At 54.0% G+C, this 20,427-nt stretch overlaps 1 protein-coding gene across 5 annotated transcripts in view; it reads right to left on the bottom strand.

The window, feature by feature from the left end:
* Positions 1-20,192, bottom strand: part of HNF4A (hepatocyte nuclear factor 4 alpha) — a 39,158-nt gene extending 18,966 nt beyond the window's left edge. For 4 of the 5 annotated variants that reach the window (XM_047854669.1, XM_047854667.1, XM_047854668.1 and 1 more), the window contains exons 1-3: positions 16,488-16,583; positions 2,859-3,033; positions 1,633-1,727 (exon numbers count right to left, since the gene is read on the bottom strand). In XM_047854669.1, the coding sequence (XP_047710625.1) occupies positions 1,633-1,727; positions 2,859-3,033; positions 16,488-16,527 (310 nt within the window). In that variant the 5' untranslated portion in view covers positions 16,528-16,583. Of the gene's footprint in view, positions 1-1,632; positions 1,728-2,858; positions 3,034-16,487; positions 16,584-20,105 lie in introns of those variants that run through there. The other variant, XM_047854670.1, reaches the window with a different exon arrangement.
* Between the last annotated feature and the right edge of the window lie 235 nt (positions 20,193-20,427).

Genomic DNA, 20,427 nt, shown 5'->3' on the forward strand with positions numbered 1-20,427 from the left:
AGGCACCAGGCCACATACGGCCCAGGAAGGCTGTCGATCCTTCTGCTGCCTGCCTGTCATAAGGCCTGAAACTTTACCATGAGACATCCACGCTCTCGAACTTGAAACCTTAGGCTGTTGGGGAGTAAAACCACCGGCTGTGAGAACCATAGACCACGAGGCCCCTAGACTCCAGTTCTCAGGCTTGTCCTTGCCTCCAGCCGCTCATCCACATGCCACAGTCCCGCCTCTCACATTCCTCATTCCACAATGTGGTACCCAACTCAGAGGAGAGAGACTCGACCTCACTGAGAACTGGGTAGGGGGAGGTGGGGGGTGTCGACCTTTGAAAAAGGCCCTCCCCATCTGAGAGTCCCCGACCCCTCCCAGATCTGGGAGCTACCATGGTGGAGTTGGCAACAGGAGGGGACCTTGGGGACCACCCACTGCTTCATAGGGGTCAGCAGGCCCAACTCCCTAACAGGACTCATGAGCAAGTCCCCTCAGGGGTGGCATGCAGAAATATGTCCTAGGGAGGGGTCGGGGAGAACAGGGGCTCCGAGGCAGAGACGGGGAGGGGTGCCCTCCCTTCGCTTGGGCGAAGTCGGCTTGGGCAGGCTGGTCCCAGCTTCCTGCCCTGGGGTGTGGTGTGTCGGGGGGTGTCATACAGGACCGGACAGGGGGCTGGGTGTGCCACACGGCTGCAGGCTAGGGGTGAAGGTCTGGTGCCCGAGCTGGGGAAGGGGAGAGGAGGGGAGAAGGAGATGAAGAAGTTAAAGGATTTTTGCTTCCTGAGCTCAGGCTGCCAACATTTTAACTGTTCCTGAGGCCTGGAGGTCATAAAGGAAGCAGCGTTGAGGGACCACGAGACAGCACTGAACTCTAGTCTGGAGCACTGGGCGCAAACCTCGGATCTTGCACTGACAAGCTGTGTGGCCTTAGGCAAGTTGCTGAACCACTCTGGGCCTCTGTTCCCTCCTCCAGGAAGAGGGGGAATGACAATTCCCCGGCCACCTAGGGTGCCACGTCATCACTCGTGGAAAAGCCCAGCCCAGTGACTGGCATCTGCTGGTGGCAGGAGGCCTGGAAAGACCTTAATAAACATGCTCTGGTCTTCCCCTCTGCCTCCACCCAGGTCAAGTCTGACACCTCGTTCCCATTCCCTAAAACATGAAAACTTTGGGCCACCTGATACTCAACACTGAAAACTAAGGAACGGGTGCACCTGTCCCTGGGACCAGAAGCTCAGGAAGAAAGCCCCCACTTCCCACCCCACGCTGTCCACATTTGCTGAGTCTGCATGGTGGATACGTGGACGTGTGTAATGTCATTCTCTGCTCTCTTCCTGTTCGAAATAGTATATTAAGAGAAAACGCCCAAATGGGCTTCCCGTGGCGGTGAGGCAGGTACGGGTGGTGACGGCTGGGAACCTGAGCGCCCCAGAGTGCGAGTTTATCTCTTCCAATCTTTCTCAAGACCAAGCCCAGCCCCTCCCTGTGGTCAGATTGCCAGGCCCTCCCTCCTCTCAGCCATTAGCCATTCACCCTGGAGCCTGTCGCCAAGTCATAAAGTGTGGCCGCAGTTGTAAATGACTGTCCAGGACTGCGGGTGTGGGTGGGGCGGTGGGGTGGGAGGGGGAGGGCCGAGGCTCACCTTCCTTCTTCATGCCAGCCCGGAAGCACTTCTTGAGCCTGCAGTAGCGGCACTGGTTCCTCTTGTCTTTGTCCACCACGCACTGCCGACTAAATCTGAGGAGGGCTTGGATGGTTGGATGGAGAAGGGACGGCCCTCCCACCCCAGGACTGAACTAGAACCCTGGCCACCTGTTGACTCCCAGCCTCCTCGCCTCCATCACAAGAGCTATGTGAACCACGAGAAAGGCCCTATGGACTCTCTGAGAATCCAACCCTGACCGGCTGAACATGGGGAAACTGAGGCTCAGAGAGGTGACCTGTTGCCCAGGATCGCTCGACCTGGTGGTAGAACTGAGTTTGGAAACTTGCCCCTTGAATACCAGGGCACTGCTATCACAGAATGTGATAGAGCCCACAGCAGGCTCCTGGTTACGGTTCAGAGTCAATACTTGGTTCACATAAGTGACTCTCTGGAGGGGACATAAACAGAGGCAGTGCCCCACAGGGGTTATGGGTGGAGCCCTCAGTATCATCCTGGGCTCTGCCATTCATTCAAGCTGGATGACCTTGGACAAATTCCTGGCCCTCTCCAAGTCACAGCTTCCTCATCTATAAAATGGGAAGAATAATAGTCACCATGTCAGAGGGGTGTTGACAGGTAGAAATAAGATAATATGTGGACGGGGCTTGGCACAGCGTCAGCACATGCCAAATACTCATAACCGAATGCCATTATTTTATTATTGTTGTTTCTCACCATGGGAGATGCTTTTGAAGGCAGGATCCCGAGGAAGGCTTTGGGAAGCCCTTGGGGTATATGGAAAGGCCTGGGGCCAATCCCCTATTTGCCCCAGGAAAAGCATCAGGTTGAGGGATGGGCCCCATCCTCTGAGGCTTCACAGTGGGCTTGATCCCAAGCCTCATGGATCCTCATTTGCTAAATAAGAAAAGTAACAATGGGCTTGCGGGGCCAGTTAAATACATGCAAAGATTCAGTTTGTCTGGCATATAGTAAGTGCTCAGTAAAGGGCAGCTGGTAGCTTTATGCTCAGTAAATGAGGTTCCTAGAATGGATGTTCCCATTTGGATCCCCAAAGCCTAAGAAACCAGAAGAAGCTTTAAGTCCTCAGAAGGAGGTTGTTTCTGGGACCTAGTCCGGGAGTAGACAAACTGGGGAACATCATTAGCTCAAGTGGACTCACTTTCCAGCTAGAGAAATCAAGGCTCCAAACAGGGGCTCCTCACCTGCAGGAGTACATGTGGTTCTTTCTCACACTCCTCCGGAAGAAGCCCTTGCAACCGTCACAGCTGGAGGCACCGTAGTGTTTCCCTGTGGCCCGGTCCCCACAGATGGCGCACAGGGCGCTGACACCCAGGCTGTTGGGTGCGTTGAGGTTGGCACCTTCTGATGGGGATGTGTCTACACCAGAGGAGACAAGAGTGAGAGCTCAGGAGGGACAGAAATTCACGTCCCAGAGGCCCTGCACCCCTGGTGGTTTAGATTCAGAAACCAATATGAGCGTCATGGGGATCTCCCCCCGGGGCTTCAGCCTCATTCAGACCGAGGTTCCCACTCCCCCAATGACCTTAGGCAAGTCCCTTGGCATGCGGAATGCCCGTTTTGCATCATTACTTAGGGATGGTTGTGACACTGACTTCACAGAGTCCTTTGTGAGGACCTGTTTCTCCCCAAGGTGGAGAGAGCTGGGCCCAGCTTTCTCTGGGAAGTAATGAAAATCTGGCCACCCGCTCCGATGCATCTGACCCTTACAGACCGTGACTGACGGGGCCGAGGGGGCTGTGGAAGGGACAAACACACTGTAGCATCTACTCAGGCCCTGCTCAGGTCCTGTCCCTCATTTCTCAATGTACCCACACGCCTTGCGAACTGTCCCGGGGAACAGGAAGACACGCACCAGAGACAGTGGCCCATTTGTCCTGCTGGGAGGGTCGTGGCAAGGATCTGGGTACCTCTAGAATATGTCCTGTCCCAGAGGCAAAATCTACTGCATCTCTATAAATCTGAGAAGGGGGATACGAGGCAGGTTGCAAAGATGGGGATGGGGTGCTTGGAGTCCTGGGTGCTACTGCTGATGCTGCTGCTAACTCACCTGTGACTTTGGACAAATTCCTTTCCCTCGCTTCAAGTCGTACTGGGCCTCAGTTTCCCTAACTGTAAAAGGTGGTGGTTCGACTGGTCTGGTTGTTTCCAATTTTTTTGTGTGTTAATTTCAGTAGCTGAAGCATATTTTTGTAAGCAAATCTTCCACCTCTTGGAGAAGATACTAAATGCCATGGGCCATCTCCCCAGAAAAACGCGTGCATATGTACACCACACAGTCAGGCATGCACACATGTTTGCATAGAAACCTTGAATCTGACCTTGAGTTCCCAGGGCACACCCCACTGAGAACCGGAGAGGGGCGTCGCGCTGCAGTCAAGAGCACGCGCTCTGTAGCCCTCCTGCCAAGCTTCAGTCTCAGCTTGCCCACTTCTTAGCCATGTGTCGTCGGCTAAGACTCCTACAAGGATTCAGTGAATCAATGTATGTGACGTGCTTGGTACATAAAAAGCACTGTATCAGCATTTGTGAAATAAAATCTTTCCTGCAAAATCAAACTCCTGGAGCAGGTGTTGTCCAACCTCCGGGCATAAAAGGACACCGCTGCATCTTTGCTTTCGCCTGGCTGAACATCTCCTAGACCCCTGAGGGTGCCCGGGGGCGCAGCCCCCTCCACTTGGTGAATTATTCCCGGAGATGGGGATAATTGTTAAGCCGTGTCGGTGCCCTTTCTCCCTCAGCCTCACCTCCCCCAGCCCCTGGGGAGATATGACCCCCACAACTCCTGGCCATTTCGGTGGAGGCTGGGGGCAGGGCTTCCTACACCCTGGGCGGAAGGGGCTGAGTGCCGCCTGGTGTATCACTTCACCCCTGGGTTCAGCTGATAGCCCCATTCTCCAATCGAGCACACCAAGGCTCAGAAAGGACAAGTGACTTGCCCAGGGTCATCACACTTGTTAAGTAGAGGATGCGGATTTACACCCCGAGGGGTGCTGGACGACTCTGGCCAGTGCTGCTGTTGTTGGGGTGCCTGCTGAGGCCTCTGATAAACAAAGACCCTGCTGCTGCTGCTGCTGCTGCTGCTGCTGCTGCTTCTGAATGTGGGGTGGGGGACAGTTGGGGATCTCTCCATGGAGTCCTGGAGGCACCAGCCCAGGATGTATTTAAAATGGGATCCCAACACTCAGACCCCTTCAAATGTCATAAGGAAACACAGCCCTTTCTTACAGATGCCGAACGTTCTTGAGAAGACCCATGTGGGGCCGGGATCAGTTACCAGTGCTAAGCGCCGGGTGCCTTGTATTATTTAATCCTCTGGTTACCTCTGAGAGGCAGGCGCCATTATTTATTCCCATTTGACAGATGAGGAAACAGAAGTTCATAGAGGAAAATGGCTTGCAGAGCTCACATAGTTGGGAAGGATCAATGCTAGTATCCGAGCCCAGATTCTTCTGGCTCCTGAGCGGGAGGCTGTTCTGTCTGGGGGACACCCAGTGGCGGCCTCTGCCTCAAGTGCACAGGATTCCTGGGAGGTGTAGGCTCTGAAGGGGTGATGGGGCTGGCCCCAGGGAGTAGTCTGGGGCTGGGAAGTGGCCTGGAGTGTGACAGCACACAATGTCCCTGCAGGGTCACACGACACTCTGCCTAGTGCAGAAGCTTCTTGTTTACCATTTCCTGTGTGTTGTCTCCTCAATTCCCTTATGCGGACACTCCTAAAAGGCGGCTGGCCAGCAGACCTGAGGTGATTAAGCCCATTTTACAGAAGATAGAGAGGCCAGAAAGGGGATATGATATGCCCAAGGTCACACAGTGAGTGAATGGCAGGGGCAGATGAGCAGCTGGTGAGGCCGACCATGGGCAGGGCAGTCACATCTTTCTGGCTGAGCCAAAGTGACCACACGCGTTACAGACCTCTGCTGAAGCCGCGCAGCCATGGAAGGAAGGCAGGTGGCAGGCTGACCTTGGCCACCTGCCAGCCACCTCTCCTCTGAGGCTGGCCTAGGGGCCTTCCCCTCTAGAAGCTTCCTGCCTTCCAGGCCTCCTCCCTTCCCCTACCTCCTTGCGGAGGAGACCCTCCCACCCGATTCAGATGTGCTCTTGGTGATATGGGAGCGGATATACAAACCTGAGGAGAAACACACTCAGAGAAGAAGATCTGCTCAGAGAGAAACAGACATGTGGCTGATGTGAATCTCCTTTGGCAAACGGCAATATCAAAACCCTGCATATCATGTCTGCATAATCATGTTTACCAGAGAGTACGGACACTCAGCACAGGGACGTGCACCGAGCACCTGTAGACAGGTGGGTACAAACAGGGCCACGAGACAGAACGTGCATACAGGACACGCATCCAGAAAGCACAGGGCACACGAACAGACCCACATCCGTGGCACATGTACATACATTCACTGCTGCCTATGTACATAAGCGAGACAAACACATGTGCCCCTAGAGACATCAACAGACACAGACACACTCGATGACCAAATACAAATGGAAATCGACATGGAACAGGCACGCACGGGCACAAATACGCCAATGAATTCCCGAAGGAATGTGTTTGCCAACACGGTACACCCCCACCCAACACACTTACACAGAAACTGGTGCAGGCACACCAAGAGGAAGTCATGAGCACACACACAGCACTCACTGCTGATTGGCATCTCACTGAGCAAAACTTCCCTTAAGAACTCCTTTTCTTCCTAAGCGGGGCGTTCACCCCAGGAAAGTCCCAAAGACACCCGGTTGTGTCTCCATCCAGCATCTTCAGGGACAGAAGACACCTTTCCATGTCTCGGGACCTATGCCCAAAGGGTTCGTGAAGGGGCCTAGTTGGGCCCAAGTACTGGAGCCAGATGCCAACGGGTAGCTCACGGTCGTGTCCTCACGCTCCAGTGACGCTCTGAGCAGACCTAGTTTTGAGGTAACAGGGACCAGAAGGGCCAGGCGGGAATCCCGGGGCCTACTTTCACCGGGGACTTGCCCGCTCAGGCCTCCCGCACCCAGAATGCCTCTGGTCACTGTACCCGGGCACATTTTTTTCACCTGGCGACACCCATACTGGCCTATAGGCCCAACCTGCCATTTTCTGTCATTCTCCCCCCGGCCCAGCGTCGAGTGCCACAGACACGCTCCGGTATCTTGGCATACCCACCCCCAGTGGCACGCCTGGGTACACCTGTCCCCACCTACCATTGCCCATCGTCAACACCTGCACATTCTCGAATTCCAGGGTGGTGTAGGCTGGGTCCAGCGCGGCACTATAGTCGGCCATGTCCATGTCGACAAGGGTTTTGGAGAGGCGCATCCTCCCCTTCCACACCTCAGCCGCTTGCCCTGCCCAGGATGCCCACCCCGAAGGCTCCGGGCAGAGCCCCGGCCCCCGCCCTCCGCCCTCCCACCGCCTCCTCCCAGGGGCCCCCTCTGCCTTCCTGCGTTTCAAACCGTCCTCTGGGAGGATCTGCTGGGAGTCTTGGCCTAGCCCCTGCGAAGGGGTGGAGGCTCTGCCGGGGAGGGGTGGGGGTTAATGGTTAATCGGCTCCCCCACTGGAGGAGAGGCTGGGCGGGGCTGCAGGGATTTGGCTGTTTGTTGGCTCCCGGTGGACACCAGGGTGCTGTTACAACAGCTGGGGCCCTAACTCCCCGATATTCAGGTATGGATTTTTGTAAAACGGGCACGCTAACTCACCGGCACTCATTTGACCCCTGACTCAGCCATGCCCCCAAGCAACTGTCACCCCGAGTCCGGCATTCTAACTGATGTGCTCAGACACTGGCAGCCCACCTCCAAGATGCCCTAATTCAGTAACCTCCCAAATCAGTGACTTCTACCTTCAATGCTCTTGAGATGGAGCTGCCTTGTGGCACATGAATTAAAAACCTAAATCCCAGCGCCCAGACACCAGTCTTCCAGATTCTCCTCCTGGGAACTCCCTTCCAGTTTCCCATCTCCCCTGGGGAGCAGCATGGATTCACCCCTGGTTCCCCGCCCTGCTCTCCATGACCCCACTATGGCCACCACCAGCCCCCATAGCACCAGCTGCTCAGGTCAGACGTCACCTCCTCCTGGTTCCTTCCCCCGCCCCCCTAGACAGCCAGAGACGAGGCTTGCAGCCCCACAGACCTGGATTACACTCAGGCGCCTACCCCCTACTAATCGGGACTTTGGGTAAATGATTCTCCTCTTGGGGCCTCAGTTTCCTCCTCCGTAAAAGGCATAATCGACCTCAAAGGGTGGCTTGAGTATTAAATGAGATGGTATCAGGCAACCATAAGGCAGCACCCAGCAAGTGCCCATCCCGTCTTCCCCGCCCCATCCCTTTCCTATCTCCCTCTTCTCTCCACCCATCGCCTCCCCCAGAAGGGCCGTCTGTGAGCCAATCACCCAAGCAGTTAGGTCCCTGTGCTTGGTTTCATGCTCTGCTGTTGCCAAAATTCTTAACGATTTCCGAACAAGGGGCCCTGCAAATTCTGCAGCTGGTCCTGCCAACCTTCCGCAGGCGTTCACCCTTTTCTTGTCTCTCCCTCCAGCCCCAAGGCCCTCTCCTCGGGCCCTGTCAAGAGCTCCCCACCTAGCCGGGGAGGTGAGGTCGCAATGAAGGAGGTAGAAAGCACAGGCGAGGGCAGAAGGGCCTAGATTTGGGAGTCTGGGAGCCTGTCCTCTCTGCCAGCCGGAGCACCAGTGGGTGAATTAACGATAGCTGAGTAGGGAGGGGTGCGGAGGTGAGGTAGTGACAGAGTGAATCAATGAACGAGTGGGTGAATTAGGAAAGGGTGAATCAGTGAGTACGTACGTGGGGGAGTTTATGTGCGGGTAAATCAGTGGGCGAGGTGGTGTGTGAGGACATGCAGAGGCACCCCCCTCATATTCTTCCAGTTAGAAGCCTTTTCTGTGCCCTGTGTAGGCTAGTTCTGCCCCCCTCCAAGGTCTCCCCAGGCCTGAGATGACTGGGGCTGTGGGGGGAAGCCATGGTTCTAGAGGATAAGAAAGGCTGGATTTGGTGTCAGGAGACCTCCGTTTAGGAGCTATCTCTGTCACTGTTCGGATGACTTTGTCCAAATCACATCTCCCTCGGGGCCTCAATTTCCCCATCTGTAAAATGGGGGAGATCTTGGCCCATTTGTCCGTTGGTCAAGACCCCCCAGAGAGGGAGGAAGAGAGAGCTCCCCTTCCCCCAATCTGCACTTTGACATTTGTTAAGGGCCAAAGGAGACTTCAGCCACTGGCGGATTCCTCCCGTGCCTACCTGAGGATGTCTGATCCTGGCTCCAGTAGCCGGTACAGAGTTCAGCTGGGCAGGAGACCGGATTGAGGGACAAACACAGAGGAGAAGGAGGGACAGCTCTGGGAGGGGCCCCCCAGGGCTGAGCCCAGGTCCTACCACCTGTCTGGCACCTGCGATGGGCCACACACAGCTACCCCCCTCACAAGCCAGCAATACGTGGCCTGCACATACAGCGATTTGTCAGTTCTAAGAGGCACACTTCCCCATTACCAAAATGGGGCGTGATTATCGGCACATCGGAGTTTAACGGGTAGCGAAAATAGCAAATTTTCAACCTCTATAGATGACACCCTAGATTGAACTAAATAAGGTCTATGATCAACTGGGGTGAGCCATGTCAGGTCACGTGCATGACCCGGCACACATAAGAACCACCAGACGGACAGTCTGCACATGACAAGCTACTAAGTTCGCAGACCGTGACACGAACACTTTACCAAACGCACAACACACATGACCCACTGCTTCTGAGTCACAGTCCAGAAACCTGTTTCATACCCTGCCCATGTCCCACTCTTGAACTCTAACTACTCACACACGAGCTTTTCCAATCTATTACGTATGTGGTTCCTTTTGCTCTTAGCCAACCCCAAGCAATGGCTTCTAGATACATGTCCCCCATATAAACAACACTCCACCTGTGAGATCAACTGGCTCTGTGATCTCAGGCGAGTTATTATTTTGGAGCCTCAGTTTCTCCTTCCATAAGATGGGCCTACTGTGTAGTTTGTTGTGAAGATCAAATAAAAAGATAAAATAAGCCACAGGCCTTGGAATCAGACAGAGCTAGGTCAAAATCCGGGCACTGCCAACTTCCCAAACTATGATGTCAGGTCCTACCCCACCCGGCCTTAGTTTTGGCCTCAGATAAATGAGTTGATGCCTTCTTCGCAGGGACGCTGTAGGCTATGCCACGTGTAGGCATCTGGCATAACAGAGGCAATTATCGTCACTGGCGATTGACTCCTTGACACCCTAGCCACACAATCGGTCGCAATCAGGACCCTGCTCGGGAGAGCTCCCAGGGATACAAAGGCTGGCCTCGGTGCTGTCAACTCAGCAGCCATTCTTTCCCTCTGCCCTGCCCCTTGGGCTGTCTGACCCCACTCCACATGAGGTGGCTCCCAGCAGATAACAGAGGCCCTCAGAGCTCACCAAGAGAGCCAGCTCCTTCATGTGGCAGATAGTGAAACGGAGGCCTCTAGGAGGGAAGGAGAGCTCTAGAAGGGAAGAGGGGCTCCTTTGGGGCAGCTGGGGGGGGGGGGGGAAGGGGTTGCCTCACACCCAGCTGTGGGCAGGGCACTCAAGCCTCTGGTGTGGACTATGGTTAAGAGCTGCCACTCTGGACCACTTCATTTTTCTTTTAAACTATAATAATGGCTAACGTTTCTGGAGAGATTCTGTGCTAGGCCCGGAGCTAAGAATCTTCTGCTCCCCTCAGTTTATCTGTTCTGCTTTACAGATGACAAAACTAAGGCTCAGAGACAGGAAGTGACTTGCCTAAGGTCACAAAGGAGGGGCTGTCATTTGAGCCCAAATCTGACTGCAGAGTTTAAGGGCTTCACCCCATACCTCTGCCTCCTTCCGGGAGTCCCAGAAAGGACAACAGAATTCTGGAGCCCTGGAGCCTGCGACTCTGTCATGTTCCTGCCGGGAGCTCAGGGGTCTGAGGAGCCAAGGAGCCTGTCCCTAGGCATGTGCAAATCCAGAGGCATCGTCCAGACACTGGCCACCCCAGGCCACCTGGCATCTTAGCTCCCCGTGGGTACTAACTACCCTACTATCTCCTGTCTCTCCTCGCCCCGCCCCACCACCCGGGGAACTGGGACTTATCAAGACAAAGAACAAAAGTCGTGGGGGAAAGAAGCCAAGAGCCATCTCCACTCTGGGGTAGGGCCCTCCAGTTTCGCCCCTTTGAAATTTCAAATTCCAGTTTGTGGACAAAGTCCTAACTTTCTCACAATATAGGTCCCCAACCACTGACCAAACTCCAGTCCAGGCAGCCAGCAGGCCCGGGGCTGGTCCGGCCTTGCTGTCTTTCCCCTGGCAGTTCTCAAGTCCAGGGGGAGGGGTCCTGGGCCAACTGGGGTCTGCCAGGCCATCCCCGCAGCCCTACTCCACCCCACCCCACAGAGACCCCTGCCTCCCATCTGAGAGGACAGCTCTCTTCCCGGAGCTGGGATCTGACGCTTGCTGGTGCCAACAGCAGATATCAGGTAGGCCCCCTCCCTGTTCTGGGCACCTTCTCTCCCCCCTGAATTCCTAAAGCACGGCCCATACAACCCTCCTCACCCTGAAACCCTCCTCACCCTGGATAAGGCCACATTGGCCTAATCCAATCATGACCTCGCAAAACTTCAAGACTGGAAAGGGTGTCTCAGCCAACCCACCCATTTGGTGGATGGAGACACTGAGGTCCCCAGGGTAGTAGCAGCTGGCTGTAGGCTGCACCACAGACCTTAGGGCCCTCACTGAGCCCCAGAGGGTGGAAGGAACATGCTCAAAGCCACACAGTGGTGGTGGGGGGCGGGGAGCTTTGCCTTAACAAGAAGACCGCAAGCTCTGTGAGGACACTGGTGCTTCATCACAGCCCTCAAGGGCCCTGGAAACACCTCCTGGGGACCGTGGATGGTGGAGCGTTCGTTCCCTCAATCACTGATGGCCACTGGGTTGCCACGGGAGTACTTCCGAGAGGAAGATGAGGGAACTCAGGGCTGAAGGCCAGCGGATTTGGAAGGAAACAAACTTCGTGTGGTTAACTGATAACTGACCCCATCCTTGGGCCCCCAGAAGCCTCCTTCCTCCCTCTACTCAGCACGATTAAGATGAAATTACCTGCCTGCTAATCATTGCTGAGCCTGTTGATTTTGCCTTAAAAAATTAACTGGGCATGAGTTTGTGGTTTGCCTCACCCCTAACCCTGAAAAGGCCTGGGTGGGCAGGAGGCCACCCGGGTTATGCAAGAGGCTGCTGGCCTCCCCACGCACATCCAGCGCCTCCTCTCCTGTTCTCCAAAGACTAGGTTTTGCTCAAGAGTCAACAGTCTGCTTGTTCCCTCTGCTCTGGGTCCTGAGCAAATTTGCTCTTTTACCAAAGAGAGATAAAGGCAGCTGGGGGGGGAGGGGGGGCTTTACAAACAGGGATGCAGGGCGGCAGCTTTGAGCATGGGATTCTAGAATCCTGCAGTGTCAGAGGCTGGAGAGTGCGGGCCAGAGCCTTTCAAATGGGATCTGAGGTTCCTAGGAGCCAAGGGAGGGTACGCACAGGCCTGCTTCACCCAGGGCCTGCCTCTTAGATGCTCTCCCATTAATACTTCCTTTGAAAGGTAGAGGCAGAGCCGGTGATGGGAACCTGAAAGATGCTGGGCCAACCTCAGGATATCCCTTCCCTCCATGTGCAGATGGTGGAGGGATGGGGGCTCATCCAGGGACAGGAGGTCGCCCCCCGTGTCCTAGGTCTCCAGCTAGCCTGAGGAAGACAGGGGCTCTCTCTGGACTCGGTGATGTGTTCTAGACATTAGGGAACAAGATGCACTGAAAATGCCCTGCTTTGCCGATCACCCCCCCACCCATGGCTGGCTCGAGCAGAGAGGTGCCTAGAGCCACTTCTGGAGAATTCACCTGGCCCTGAGTCCTGTGGACCCTCTGAGGAACAGCCATGAGCAGCAAACAAGGCCTCCAAGTTATGGCCCGCCTCGGCCGTGTCCTCAGTGTCAGACCACAGAGCAAGACGCAGGGCCCTTCCCTGACTCTGCTCCTCTCTTGAATCTGGTTCCTCGCCCGCGATTGGGAATAACAATACCTAACTCATAGGCTCGCTATGAGGACGAAACGGAGCACGGATGACCATGGCTGATGCTAAGGAAACTGTTTTGCAGGCTTTACACGTGTTACCACATTAACCCTCACAACCAATCTGTGAGGTAGGCAGTATTTTTATCACCATCTCGCAGACCTGAGGCACAGAGGTTTGAGTCATATGCCCAAGCTCACACAGTGTGTGAGAAGCAAGAGCTGGGATTCCAGCCTGAGCGGTCTGGCTCTCCAGAGTCTGTGCTCTTAACCCCGAGGCTACACCGCCCGTCCAGGTGCCCAATGCAAGTTGGCGAGTATGACATTAAAATAAGCTCCCTCCTGAGGCGGGTGCAGGCTCTGTGCATGGACTGTGCGGGCTGGAGAAGGCCTGAGATGGAAGGTCGGTCTCTGGGCTGGAGTGGTCAGGGATGGATTCCTGGAGGAAGTGGCGTCCTGGGCAGAAGGGACACCCAGAAGTGGAGAACGTGGTGAGTGATGACGGAAGGACATGGAAGCCTCTCTGGCCAGAGAGCAGGGCATTGTGGGAGATGCCGACTACAAGGCTCAGGAGGTAGGGTAGAGCCTGTGGTCTGGAGAATGATCAGGAAGCAAGCCAGGAGGACTTGGGTCTGTGTAGGCGGGGCCTCTCTGAGGGCTGCCTCCTGCCAGGTGGCTTGTGACTTCTGGGCTGAGGCTGTTGTTGTTCTGTTTATGTCCTTCCCTCCCCCCCCCCCCCCGCCCCGATTATGTTCCTGACTTTATCTGCAGAAGTGACCTTCGGAGTTAGATGGGGCCTGCCCAGCCCCTGTGGGGCCTGAAGGATGATAGCAAGCCCCTGCCTGGCCCAGGCCCTGGTCATGGTGTAAGGGGTGAACCCATATCCCAGGAACCACCCTGGGTCTCCCTGCACCCTTGTACTGAAGGGCCCCAGATATTTGCCTGAAAGTCACTGAGATGTACCTTTTGGGAGTCCTGAGATGCAGGCGAGGAATCAGTTGTACAGGTTGCTCACTGCACAAAGTTGTACAGGTTGTACAACTGCATACAGTTGTACAGGTTGCTCACTGCACGAAGCTTCTCTGTGCAAGGAGGTGAGTCAGTGTAGAAATCTAGTCCTTGTTCCACTTACCAAACCAAGTGCCTATGGAAATTTGTCTGCCCAGAGGACAGCACGTCTTATTTATTTTCAAAAAGGCTCCATGAGAGCCCTGCCTCAGCTCAGCTTCCAGCCACTGACCTTGGGCAAGGTCATTTTCCTCCCTGGCCTCGGTTTCCTATTTGAAAAGTTGTCTAGCATAAAGCAGCGATTCAGCCCTGACAGTGAATTAGAATCACTTGGGACCTTTAAAAGAATATTGATGCCCAGGACCCATCACAGACCAATGATCAAATCTTGGGATTGGGGTGAGTGGGTGCTAGGCATCAATATTTTTTAAAGTTCCTAAGTGATTCTAGGGGCGCCTGGGTGGCTCAGTCAGTTAAGCGTCTAACTTCGGCTCAGGTCATGATCTCGCAGTTCATGAGTTCGAGCCCTGTATTGGGCTCTGTGTTGACAGCCTGGAGGCTGGAGCCTGCTTCGGATTCTGTGTCTCCCTCTCTCTCTGCACACCTCCCCCCCACCCCACCCCTGCCTCGCTTGTTCTCTGTCTCTCTCTCTGTCTCTTTCTGTCTCTATCTCAAAAATAAATACACATAAAAAAAAATTAAAAAAAAAAAAGAGAGAGAGAGGCCTAGAGGTGCATCCATGGTCTGCAACTCACTAGTTGCAACTTCAGTGAGGCTCAGTTTCCTCATCTGTAAAATGGGAATGATGATAGCTTCCTGGTAATCAGAATGCCTACTCAGTGAGAAGATATTCAGATAGCACCTGGCACTATGGCTAGCATATAGAGACCTCCTGATTCTTGGTACCAGTGACCATTATTTTGCAGTTGGCAAACGAGATTGGCTTGAAATAAAGGGCCTTTCCAGGTCAAAGTCAGAGACTCAAAGGCAGGCTTTCTCTGTGACTTGTGTCAAGTCCTAGCACTTTGGTCTCAGTCTTGGCTATACTCCTGTTATATTGTTGAGGTATGTGTGATTGTCATTGCTACGTGATATTTTACCAATTTGTTAAAATTTTTATTTAAAATTTTTTTCTTAACGTTTCTTTATTTTGAGAGACAAAGAAAGAAGAGCAAGTAGGGGGAGAGGCAGAGAGGGAGAGAGAGAATTCCAAGCCGACTCTGCACTGTCAGCGGAGAGGCCCGAACTCACAAACCGTGAGATCACGACCAGAGCCCAAATCAAGAGTTGGACGCTTAACCAACTAAGCCAGCCAGGCGCCCCATGTTAAAATTTTGTAATTAATTTTTGAATCAGTACTTCATTCACATGGTTCAAAAATCAAGGGGCGCCTGGGTGGCTCAGCCAGTTAAGCATCTGACTTTGGTTGAGGTCACGATCTCACGGTTCATGAGTTCGAGCCCCGCGTCGGGCTCTGCGCTGACAGCTCAGAGCCTGGAGCCTGCTTCAGATTCTGTGTCTCCCTCTCTCTCTGCCCCTCCTCAGCTCATGCTCTGCTCTCTCTCAAAAATTAACATTAAAAAATTTTTAAATGAGAACAATAAAAAAACTTTGAGAAGTCTTGGTCCCCTTCTCCCCAGTGCCCACCAGTCCACTCCTTGTCCTCACCACAGGCAACCACTCCTCTCACTTCTTTCCGCCTCTTCCTGGTTTGCTCCACGCATACCAGATCGGGTGTTATCCCCTGTCCCTCCACTGCTCTGTACTTCGAGTTGATGATTTAATGGCACAGCTGCAGCCGCTGAGAGCAAGGCTTGGAGGAAGGAAGGGTTATTGCCCCCGCCTCACAGGGGAGGCAAGTGAGGCTCACCTTGCTGGGTCAACAGTGTTTTGAGCTGTCTCTACCTGGTTTCAGAGCCGTGTTTGTCCCCAGGCCCCAGTGTGGCCTTCCAGAAAACCTGACCCTGTGAGCTTTGGAGACTGACCTAAATCTCTCTGCTGCTGGCCTGGCAGGAGGTGGGGTGGGGATGGGCTGGTAGGGCCCCCACGGCGTCTGGACCCTGAAGACACAGAGAGGCTGAAGCGGGGAACAAAAATGTCCACAGCCATCCAGATGGTGACTCAGCCAGGGCATGTCCCCTGGATGGGACAGTTAGGGCCTGGCGGCCATGTCCTCTGGTGGAGTGGAGCCTACCCAGAAGTCTCTGTCAGCCTCCGGGAGACAGGAAGGGTCAGGAGGAGGAGAGGGAGGGAGGGAAGGGGAGCATGGCCAATGGGACAGCCCCGGGGGAAGAAGACTAGGAGGCCCCCTTTGTGGAGGTCGGGGAGGAGCATTTGGACTTCAAGCAGAGGGGACAATGCCATCTTAATCACTGCCTTCTGCTCAGGCGACCCACCGGCTCTAGTTCACTAACTCACTGACTTTGGGCAGTCACTTTCCTTCTCTGTGCCTCAATTCCCCAAACTGCAAAATGAAGGAGATTAGGTAGCTGGTCTTTAACTAAAAGACTCTGTAATGCTCCCCTCACCTTGTTGAGGGAATCTGGATCTGCCTTGATCAGAATGGCATCCGCCTATCAAAGACCCTGGGCCTTCCTGGGTTGGGGGCCAGGGGTCCAAGGCCTCTGCACTGCTCCAAAATCTGGACTTCTCCCCTGAGGCGTGTGTCTCTCTGCCGCCACCCCGTCCTCCTCTCCAGGTAGATGTGGAGTCCGGACCATACCTGGGAGGTGCTGGGGGAAGCCCTGGCCCCAGTCTGACATCCTCCTCCTGGTGTTATGGAATCCCGCACAGTGAGCAACCTCTTCATCCTGGGGGAGCCCCTGCTGCCACCCTGGCACCCAAGACCCTGTGAGGGCTGCGGGGCAGCGCTAATCTCTTAATACTGGTCACAATGAGATTTCAGGGATGGTAGGAGGTGGTCTCCATAGAAACCGTGGACCCGCCCAGGACCCATGCAAGGAATTAGCCACAGGGCTCAGCAAGGGGGTCCTGGAGACCCAACCCAAACAGGAACAGGAAGTACAGCATCCTGGACTCCTGGGTCCTGCCTCCGCCCTCCCGTGGTTTCTCAGACGGCTGGCGACAAACTGTACCCCTTGTACTGCCTCAGTGTTCTCCTGTGAAACTGGATGGAGCCACATTCACAGGGACAGCCCTGTCACCTTTCTGAGCCTCAGTTTCTTCATCCTCCAATTGGGGTTCCAATCCCTAACCCAGGGGCTTTTTGAGAACAGTGCAGGCTTCAGAGTCTGTCAGACATGAGTCTGAAGCTCAGCTTTTGCCACTCATTTGGCAGGCCAAGCATTTCACTTCTCTCACTTTGCTCATCAATACAATGGGCACAGCGATACCAACCTAGCATCACTGTTGTAGCTGACTGCTGGGTACGGATACTCAGTGGACGAGTCTCCTCCTCTGCTCTCTCTGATTGCCCCACCCATACTGCACATCGGTCCCCCACTCCTAGCCACTCGCCTCTTTCAAATCCCACAGCCTCCACCTTGGCTCTGGCCTTTGCACATGCTAGGCCTTCTGCCCAAAGCTGCTGTCACACCTTTCTATTTCCCCCTTCCCCCTCCAAGCTCCATCTTGGACTCCTCCTCTGGGCAGCCCTCCTGGTTCCTCCTTTGTGCTCACCCGGCCCCCAACACTTTACACCATCACAGTGTAGTCAAATGGTGGTTGCTGCTTGGGTCTCTGCCTCCTCCATTGGACTGTGTCCCATTTACTGTTAAATTCCCAGGACCCAGCTGGAACTTAATATAATGGGGTGGATGGACAAATGAGTGAATGAATGAAGGACTCTATCCATCCAATCATTTAGCCTTTATTCAGCATTTTCCACGTGCATCACTGCAGGTGTGGGATACAGCTGTGAAGGCAAGAGGCAAGATTCCTCCCCCACAGACTTGCAGGGTGCCCAGGTACATTTAAGATAAACATCGAATAATGTTTTAATATAAATATGTACCAAATAACGCAGGAAGCATACTTACACTTAAAAAATAAGTTGTTGTTTATCTCAAATTCCAATGTAACGGGCATTCTTTGGCATGTCTGGCCCTCCCTATTCCCTCTCTCACAGAGCTTACATTTTGACGGGGAGGTGTGATGCAGAGACAGTAAGCAAGCAAATAAATGTTTCAAAAGAGAATGTCAGGGGCGTTTAGGTGGTTCAGTTGGTTTAGCTTCCAACTTTGGCTCAGCGCAGAGCCCACATCTGAAAGTCTGTACCCCCCCCTCCCCCCCCCCCCCGCCCAGCCTCTCTGCTCCTCCCCCACTCGCACGTGCATTCTCTCAAAAATTTTTTTTAAAAAATTGAAAGAGAATTTCAAATATTGACGAAGTGCAATGGCAAGACGAAACTGCAGGTTGTGCTAGCGCCTGGGGATGACAGGGGGTGTCTTTGGAGAGGGTGATCTCCCTAGTGGCCCTGACCTACGTGGCACAGTTCTAAATCCCAAAGAGATGCTCCTTTCGTAAAGTCCTTTAAGGATTTTAAAGGGCTTGGTGGAGGCTATTCAACTTGAGAGGACTCCGAGGCGGGCAGAGGGCGCCTTGGAGGGAGGGGAGCTGCCCTGTCTCCTTTGACAGACTCCACAATTTTGCGTTTTGGATCTGGGCCTTCACAAACCTTCACCAACTCTCTGCCCACCCCTCGGTCAGCCAATGTCCTCTGCGGGGCTGGGAGCCAGAGGAAGGGGCCAAAAGGGCTGTGCAGAGAAGCGTGGCCACCCGGGCCAGAACTGGGAGTTCTAACTCCGTCCCCCACACCCCCATCCCAGTCCCGCGGTTGCCTGAGGGCACAGGGCAGAACCAGCTGTCGCTGCAGAACTGGAGGGCTTCGGGGAGGAAGCGGCTCAGACACGCCCGAAGAGCCTCGCTTTGCGCATCCCGGGCTCCCCCTAGTGGCCAATGCTGGATTGGCGCTGAGAAACTTTCAAATAACCGCACAGGTTTAACCAATCACAGCGGAAGTAGCATTACAATCCCACCAATCACAGGCCAAGACGGACTAATCTCTCCAAACCCAGAGGGAAGGCAGCTCGACCGGTTCACCAGTCACCGCTCTCTGGGTTTAGTCACCGAGCAAGCTAACATCCCCGCATTGACACACCAGCCCTTGGCCACTGCACCAATCAGAAAGCAAGATTTTAAAACTTGCTCCCCAAGGCTGGTCTGGCGCTGCCCTTACATCATCTATGAAATTTATATTCCCGACACTTGTCCCACGTGCCGGCGCCGTTGAGTAGGGTCCCAGACCTCGTGCTGGCTCCACTGATAGTGTGCATTTGCATTCAGGGGCATTTATGTATTTTCACATTTAAGGATAGTAATAGCATTAAATATCATCCCCCCCCCCCATTATAGAAATTAATGTATGGGTCTGGGGAGATTGGAGAAGGTAGGACCTTGGGAGTAGACACACCAGAACTGGAGTTCAGTTACTAGGTTAATGAAGGACAATTCACTCCCCCTTCCTCATGCTTTGAAAGAGAACAATAGTAATCACACCTGCATTGTCATAGTCCATCACCCCACACCCTGGGAGTCACTATCTTTGTGTTCCTCTCTCCCAAATCAAATCCAGTGCTTGCCACCTTTAACAGTAACTCAGATTTTCACCATCTTTCCACCTGTACCACACTCAACCTCGTCCACATCAGTATCATCTCTGGAGGTCTGCGAAAGTCTCTTCACTTCTTTTCTCCCTACCACGCACTCTTGCGGGGGGGGGGGGGGATAATTCTTTACACACAGACTGCATCAGGCCCCCCCATACTGAAACTTTAATGGCTTCCTACGCATTTATAATTAAACTCATAAAATTCAAAACTCCCGTGGACCTTGTGTGTCTATCCCTGCATCCCCAGCCTCCATTTCATTCCATTCTCCCTAGTCCGTGGCTGCAGCCACGCCAGCCTTTTGTGTCTGGCTCAGCGTCTTTGCACATTCTTTTTTTCTTTGCCCGGAAAATGGTTCCTTGGGCCCTATCTTTGAATTCCTCTCCTTTCCAATTACCCTTCTCTGGGTATCTTTTCAAAGCAGTGACAAATCCTATCTCAGCCGAAGCCCAAACTGCTGTGTCCAGCTTCAGGGAACAAACAAAACCTGACCACAGAGTTCAGCCGCAACTCTACGAAGTAACAACACCCTGCAACCAAAAGGCATCCCGAGTTGCTGCCGGGGAGCAGCACTAGCTTAACAGAATGGTGCGGTCAGACGGTCTTATCCTTGGCGGACCAGAGTCCCTTCTCTGAGAACAGGTGCTGAAGGCCCCTTGGTGGGGCTGGTCATCGTGGTCAGAGACAGACTCAGTCTCCTTTCCTAGACCCACCTTTCAGATTGCTTTACTCACTATCTGCCGGCTGTTCTCACCTGTTCCTCCTCTCTCGTTTCAGGCGCATGACCGAATTACTCTTTCTTGCTTCCTTTGAAGTTAGACGTGACCATGTGACTTGTTCTGGCCAATGAAATGAGAGCAGAAACAACTGGTGCGTCACACCCGGGCAGAAGCTTGAAGGGCCAGCACTGGGGCTGTTTCAGAAGCACGTAGGGATATGGAGTCATCAGGGTGGGGAGTGCACCCCACCAGCCCCTGACGGACAACTACTGTAAGTGAGCCATCGGCTCAGCTGTGTAAGCCACTGGGACTTAGG

The sequence above is a fragment of the Prionailurus viverrinus genome, chromosome A3 (genome assembly GCF_022837055.1).
Source record: "Prionailurus viverrinus isolate Anna chromosome A3, UM_Priviv_1.0, whole genome shotgun sequence".
NCBI classification, from domain to species: Eukaryota; Metazoa; Chordata; class Mammalia; order Carnivora; family Felidae; genus Prionailurus; species Prionailurus viverrinus.